Source organism: Cololabis saira, chromosome 24 (assembly GCF_033807715.1).
Source record: "Cololabis saira isolate AMF1-May2022 chromosome 24, fColSai1.1, whole genome shotgun sequence".
In the NCBI taxonomy this organism is placed as follows: domain Eukaryota; kingdom Metazoa; phylum Chordata; class Actinopteri; order Beloniformes; family Belonidae; genus Cololabis; species Cololabis saira.
Genome location: NC_084610.1, coordinates 13,952,890 through 13,960,528, shown reverse-complemented (window position 1 = coordinate 13,960,528; position 7,639 = coordinate 13,952,890). Strand labels below are relative to the sequence as shown.

The window sequence follows — 7,639 nt, the reverse complement described above, 5'->3', positions numbered from 1 at the left end:
ATCTAATCTTGATAATCGATTCTGAATCTTAAAATCGGAATCGAACCGATTCTTGACTTTTGAATCGATCCCCAGACCTGATATTAAGAGTTTAAGATGAAAATATAACTTTTCTCATTAGCCTCTGCTGTGCCACAAAGGGGGTGGTGGTTTGGTTATTAAAGAGTTATTAATAATTGTCTTTTCGATAATTATTAATAATTAAAGTAGATTACTTATCAAAATAAATTAATCAAAACGGGGCACCACTTAACTTATCAGAAAAATAACTTAAACAGCAAAATCAGTCTCAAAGTAGCTGTTATTCCAGACGTGCCAGCCTTGGCCCAACACATCCCAAAAACGACTGCTTCTCCTTCTCCACCAGAGGAGAAAGGGAAACCTATGGGAATACCAAGTAGGAGCAAGGTAGCCCAGAGGAGCATTAGGGAGCCAAAATAACCCTCCCCACGCCATTGAGGACAGGATGAATGCATGCCGAGATGAATACGGGGTAAACTGTTAGGTCTTTGTCATTCAAAGTGATGCTTTTAACCCTTCGCGGTCTCTCTTCCTAACAACCTGACCCCCCTTCACTCGCCCTTCCCCTCTTCATTCACAGCTGGGACAATGGAGGTGGAGAGGAGGCCTGCGACTGGAAAGATTAAGACTAAAAACCCGAGATCAACTCCGGCTTTTCTGTCCCCTAATGGGATTCTGCCCGTTATGTTTCCGCCTCGTTCGGCCGGCCCCGGTGAAACAGGTGAAAGTTGATCATTATGTAAAACGAGCGCACTCCCGTCAGGCGGAGGGGCCGGGGGAAGAATAACAAACAAGTGAGAGCAGGTTGGGCCTCGGCGCGTCAATCACGGCTCTGAATGCATACCGCGCTTGCAAACACGTCCGTGCGCTGTCAACGGGTGTCAGGAGCTTTATGTTTCGGGCTTATGTTTCGCCTGAGGGGACATTCAAAACCCAGGAATTCCTGAACAAACCTTTGATTATAAAACAAAAAAAAGAAGCGGAATGGAAAATAAAAAAGGACCACGTATCCGTAATACCTGGAAATGTGTTTGATTGCGAAATGAAGCAGAAAGCGAAGTTGGTTTATGCCAAAGATACAGGTGGAGGGCTTGATTTAGACAGACATAAAAGGCTTAAAATACCCACAAGTCAGCAGGAAAGTGCGTAGGACAAAACAGGAAAGGAATACGCTCACACTTTAAGGTTGTTTTAATCTTGAACGTTAATATATTTGTCTTCTAATCCATAGTGAACTATTCATCCAGCTCCGACACCCCCACAGCCCCAGAAGAGGTGACACACCAACGACTTCTCAAAATAAATACTTCTCAAGATAAAATAATAGAACCTTCAAATAAATATATATACCTTTTTTTTTTTTTAAACTTTACACTAAGCAACGTTGGAATTAGAAAATAAAGTTCTTCTCATCAGGTCACTGTACAATTTACATCAGATGGGATAAGATCTTTGTAAATTACATATAAATGATTGATGTACATTCCAGTGAACGTTCAAAAGACGCCGTACGAATGACAGTTGACTGATTCATATAAATGCGGATTCATCAAAGTGCCTCATGGCAGAAAACCTTTCACAGTTGAAGTATTATTATATGTACAAAAATAAAACATCTGTCACTCAGGTTCTAATGTACACACCCTTTTCATTTGCTACTCGACATACGGTTAGTAACAGGAGTCTGCTCGTTGGATATAAGTCGTATTAAACGTTAAAAAAAGAAGAACAAGGCCGTCTGTTTGGGGGTTTCCTCGCGGAGGCGAGATATCGGGGCACTTGAGGACGAAAGGTGAATATGTCTTCATACCTTAGAAGGTGGAGTGCTTTTGGTTTACTTGTCAGAGGAACTCCTAACGCCGTTTGGGAGCGTTTCCTCAAACGTGGAGGACTCCACTTTTAACCAATCTGGTCGTCATGGGGACAGAAACTCACGACAGTGTCATTAGGTCGCTCTGATACAGCTAGCAGTTCAGTCGGTGGGGAGTCCGAGTCTGATGGCGTTTCCGTCTACGTGGGCTTGCCACCGTCGTCCTCCAACCGCAGGGCGGTTGAGTTCGTGCACCGACAGCCGGGCCGAGCCGCTCGGTCGTAGCAGCTCTGGCACGCCGCCACGCACCCTTTAGCCGGGAGGTAGCACAGCAGGCAGGGGAAGAGCAAGGACAGGAAGGAGATGGTGGTCCAGCGGGCGCAGCGGTGCGACTGCGAGCACGAGAAGGGCTTGTCGGCGCACGTGTCCTCGTCGTCGCTGGAGCAGTGGTAGAACAGCCCCTTGACGCAGCAGACGCACGTCCCGTACTCCACCGCGTTGTCCGCCGAGCAGACGCAGCGCTGGCCGCACATCCAGCAGGACGGGAGCACGCGCCGGCGCCGGCACTCCGCGCACGTGCAGCGGCCGCAGTCCGGGCACGCGTTGGAGTGCGCGCCCTTGTGTTTGGAGGCGGCGCTGCCCGGCACCGCCGCCAGCGTCCTGGACCCGCCCAGGGGCTTCAGCTCCTCCGACGCCAGCTCCGGCCGTTTCGGCTGGATTCGGATTATCTCACTGTTCGTCGGGCTGCCGAGGAGCCGGTGGCTGGAGGACGTGCTCTCCACGCTGGTCCTGATGCTGCTCCGGGAGTCCTCGGCGCCGGACCACTGCACCCCCTCCCTGGAGGAGACCGAACCGTTCCTGCTCTCCTGCCGAGTCAGTGACGTCAGGTTGCGGAGGTTGTTGGGCCTCTCCTCCCGACTCTCCGAGTCGCTCTTCTGCTGGCGTTGCTGAGTCGCCGGAGACCTTTGAGCGGCCGTCGGCCCCTCCGTGTACTCATTGCTGCTCCCGCTCCTCCGCAGCTGATCCAGAGATAGCACGGGCGGAGCGTGGAGCGGCTGCCCGCCGCTCAGCCAGGGATCCGGCGGGCCGTCGTCGGTCTGCGGAGGAAAAGGTTGCGGCCTCCCTTCGTCATGCCGTGCGCTCGCCAGCTCCGTCGGTGACGGCGACCCCCGCTGCCGCCCTCCTCCCCCATCGCTGTCGCTCTGACTTCTGGAATCCATCGCGGGACTGAAGGGCCACTCTGGCTGGCAAGGGACACATCTGAAGTCCTGCAAAAGGACACAGCCGGTTTATACCCACATGAAACAAGCCATGCAAATAATGCCATGCAAATCCTAATACATCTGTACGAACAACGCTATGGAAATGAGCCCAACACAAATCAGCTCCAGGAGGAAAGATGGACCCGTTGATTTGAGAGGTTTGACTCCACAAGCTGACGTGGAGTCCGTCCAGATCGTCAGATTTACACTTACTTTAATTTGTGAGGGAGTCTCTGCAACCACGGCCACAGACGGCCTTTTATAGGCATCAATAAAAACAGGAAGGCCCGTTTGCTCGAGGCTGCGAGCTCCACGCTAAAGAAGCCATACCCCAACCCTGTTCAGGGGCTCACTTCCTGTTACCCTGCACACGGCTAAACATTATGCATGAGAAGACATATTTACCTACAGAAGTTTGGGGCAATGACGACAAGCATGACGAGCAAAAACCCCACCAGGCCTCTAGCGCATCTGAACTTCCTGTTATCGTTAACCGACGAAGGCTTGAATATTCAAAAACAAAAAAAAGAAAAAAAAGAGGAAAAATGAATCCAATGCTTAGGGCTGTTCGATTAATCGATTTTAAATCGTAATCGCGATTATGTAATTAGAACGATGTTAAAACGTGAAACTCGTAAAATCGATTTTTCACTTTTTTTTTTTTTAACCTTGTCTGCACACATATTAATGATTGATACCATATTAATGATTGATGGAAATATCTCTCAATACCTGCGACAAGTGCCCCATCGGAGAGGCTCTTTAGTGTAGGAGGGGGCGTTGTAACATGCCACCGGGCATCCCTCAAGCCAGATGCGCTAGACCGGCTCGTGTTCCTTGCAAAAAACTTGCAAATGTGAATAGCAAATGTAATGACTGACATTACACACCTCTACCTCCTTCATGGGTTGCATTATTATTTAGCATGCAAAGACCCAGTTTAGTTTACTTAGAAAATGTCTTGTTTTATTTAATTGGAAATATAACTTACTGTATGTTTGCAAGTGCTGATTTGCTGATTTTTTTTTCAGAGATAGAAGAGAACTTTATATTTTATTATATTTTTTAAAACTTTTTTTCAACTTATTTTACAGAGTTTTGCACTTTATCCATTCATTTTTGGTTTAATAAGAGCAAAGTTTGCACTTAAAGCCCAATGGGGCAAATGTTCAATAAAAACCAGCATATTTGAAATCATTTCTTTGCCTTTTGTCAATTCACAAAATAATCGTAATCGAAAATCGGATTTTGAGAGAAAAAAAAATCGAGATTTTATTTTTGGGCAAAATCGAACAGCCCTACCAATGCTGCAGAAGACCAAATTGGTTGGCCAATAACAGGCCTTTTAAAAAACAAGAAAACAACCACTGACCACAGAAAAACCCATATTTCTCAACCTTTAGCCAACACTTACGCAATTTAAAACCCTTCAATTCAGAAGCAAGCCGATGTTCACTCGACGTACACTTCAGAGAGTTACGACTTTTCCTAAAAGACGATAAGTGATATGGAGGGAGATATATATATATATATATATATATATATATGGCAGGTGAGTCCTGCAGATCAAAGTTCAGCATGGTTTTATTGAGTGTTGAGGGAAAGTAGGACACCAGAGGAGCCTGATTACGGGTCAAAGTCATAACCGAGGGACGTTTACACGGCGGCAGAGAGCACCTGAGTGGCAGTTAGTGTCCGCACGTATCTTATTTACCCCTCTACACAGTTTAAAAGGGATGCTGGGGTCCAGTCTTCCTCCAGATGGGACTGTAAATGTCCTCTTGAGGGGAGGCTGAGCACTCGCCCCACTTTTACAGGAAGGGCCTGCAGCAACCCGTCCTCTTTTCTACTTTATTTTAAATCGTTAATGCAGGTGGGAAGCGGAGATAAGCGATGGGGAGCCCAAGCTGAGGGAAGGCCAGGGTACGGTGGATGGTAGGGCTGGCCGATATATCGAGATTTTAATATATATCGATATATTTTCAAACACGATATGGTACGAGACAATATCGTTTATATCGATTTAAAAAAAAATATATATATTTTTTTTTACATTTTTTTTTAATGATTTTGATATAGCTTATTTTGTGACAAATTGACTTGAATGTTTTATTTGAGTTTTGCACAAATGTTTTGTTATTTGCACAACTGTCAACCTCAGTGGAAAAGTCTGCCTGTTACTGTCTACATTGTATTAATTGCACAGTGTATTTTAATGTCATTGTTATGCAGGAAAGGGATATTTGTTTTATTTTATTCAAGAAGCATTTTTATTCTATATATGCAGGCAGTTTATTTTATTTCATGTGTTTTATACATTTTTTATATTGTGCAGACCTCTGTTAATAAAGGAACCTGTGTGACATTTGGCACGAGGCTTTGTATTAAAACTGACTGTTTTTTTAAGGGTTTGCCTCAGAAAAAAATGAAGCTAACAGAGATGCTATGCTATAATGCTTTGGGGGAAACCCCAATTAAGGCACAGAAAAAATATCGAGATATATATCGAGTATCGCCATTCAGCTAGAAAATATCGAGATATGACTTTTGGTCCATATCGCCCAGCCCTAGTGGATGGGGTTCAGAGCACCCACAAGGCTTCTGGTGGATCTGCGGGCTCCTTGTGGGGGGCTTGAAGGCGCTCGGGTTTCAGCCTGTCAAAGGGGCCCCTGGTCCCCCGAGAGCCGGCCATGCCGGCCACAGTGGGTGGGAGGCTGACCGGAGGGGAGCAAACAGCATCAGCTTTCAAAGATGACAAGTTAGGAGTCGGAGGGGGACGCATCGCTCATTAGTTTGCGTTTCCATTCCGCGTATGGCACATTGGAAACCAAAAAGTGATGGAAAGGTTTAGTGGCACATGAGACTTTTAACTTATGTGCATATAGACACTCTTGCACATTTACACAGCCAGCTTGGATGAGTAATTCCTAATAAAGACACCAGTGAGGTGAAAGTAAGTCCAATAAAGTCTCCTGCTTAAGTCAGACCAATTTCAAAGCGTGAAAACACCTGTCTTTTATATGTGTTAAATGAAACTGTTAGAACAGTAACATACGGTAGTTGCTGAGACTTAATAAATGTTGGAGCAGCCAGGGGAAATGGTGAGTTTACGGCACAACTTTCGACTAAGAAATATGGGTTTTTATAGTTTAAACTAACTTGCATTTTCGAAATAAATAAGTATATAAAAGTTCCACTCACCGTGCTTTCGGCACTTTAACTCCCGTTTAGGTGAAAATAAAGTCCAAGTTGAATTTTATTCCCTAGTCCAACAGTTCAGTCGGGAAAGCCGTCGGTAAAATCCATTTAGACATTTTCCAACCGGAGGACATTTTTACGGAAAGCGGTTCTAAAAGTGCAATTCGCATTATTTTATTTGATTTTTTTTACACCAACAGCACGAGGCACTAAAGCACGCCAAAACTTGAATCAAGTAAACTCAAAATCCGCTCTTGTTGGAAGCGAGGAGAGGGAGAAAACGGAGGAGAAACGGCGACAAAACTCCAATTCACGAGCAGTTCTCATTCGGTGCGTTTTATCCGACAGACTCCGATGGGTTGGAAGTGCTTTTTTCGCGTGTGTTGTTTTCTCTTTTTTCTTTCTTTCTTTCCGGAGAGGAGGTCGGGATTTGGGCTGTGCATGGCGTCGAGCTGAAGGGGGGGAACAGAGTGCTTGTTGTTGCAGCGGATATCTCGCATCCGGTGCTCCGCCATTGGCTGCTGCTGCAGAGCCATTCACTCCCATCTGATCAGCTGCTGATGTGAGCAGCTCCAACTCTCTATGTCTCACACACTTTAGAAAAGAACAAAATCATCCCCTGGAAAGTTTCAGGACTAAAGAATTTGTAAAATACGACGGAGTATTAGGGCCAAACAAAAAAAGAAAAAAAGGAAATTACGAGAATAAAGTCATAATGTAATGAGAATAAAGTCGTAAAATTATGAGAATAAAGTCATAATATTACGAGAATAAAGTTGTAATATATTATAAATATATAAATATAACTTCACAAGATGCTCAATATTCTTCATTTTAACACAGGGAGAAGAGGCTCTTCCTGTTAGAGTTCTCATAAATTACCACTTTATTTTCATAATATTATGACTTTATTCTCATAAATTACCACTTTATTCATTACGACTTTATTCTCGTAATGTCACAACTTTATTCTTGGAATTTTACGACTTTATTCTCGTAATATTACGACTTTATTCTCATAATATTATGACTTTATTCTATTACGACTTTATTCTCGCAACATTACGACTTTATTCTCGTAATATTAAGACTTTATTCTCATAATATTATGACTTTATTACGACTTTATTCTCACAACATTACGACTTTATTCTCGTAATTTTACGACTTTATTCTCATTATATTATGACTTTATTCTCGTAATTTCCAATTTTTTTTGTCTTAGTTTGGCCCTAATACTCCGTCGTAGTAAAAATCAGGTGGAATAATGTAGAAAATATCTTCCTGTATCATATTCATTGACACATTTTCCAGCAGTTCCACTCTGTCTTTATCGTAATGGGATTTA

At 44.1% G+C, this 7,639-nt stretch overlaps 1 protein-coding gene across 1 annotated transcript; it reads right to left on the bottom strand.

Moving 5' to 3' along the window:
- Positions 1-1,099: 1,099 nt before the first annotated feature.
- Positions 1,100-6,771, bottom strand: spry2 (sprouty RTK signaling antagonist 2). The gene is made up of 2 exons (XM_061715856.1): positions 6,295-6,771; positions 1,100-3,099 (listed from the first exon to the last, which is right to left on the bottom strand). The coding sequence occupies exon 2, from the start codon at positions 3,049-3,051 to the stop codon at positions 2,032-2,034; it is 1,020 nt and encodes a 339-aa protein (XP_061571840.1). The 5' UTR covers positions 3,052-3,099; positions 6,295-6,771; the 3' UTR covers positions 1,100-2,031.
- Between the last annotated feature and the right edge of the window lie 868 nt (positions 6,772-7,639).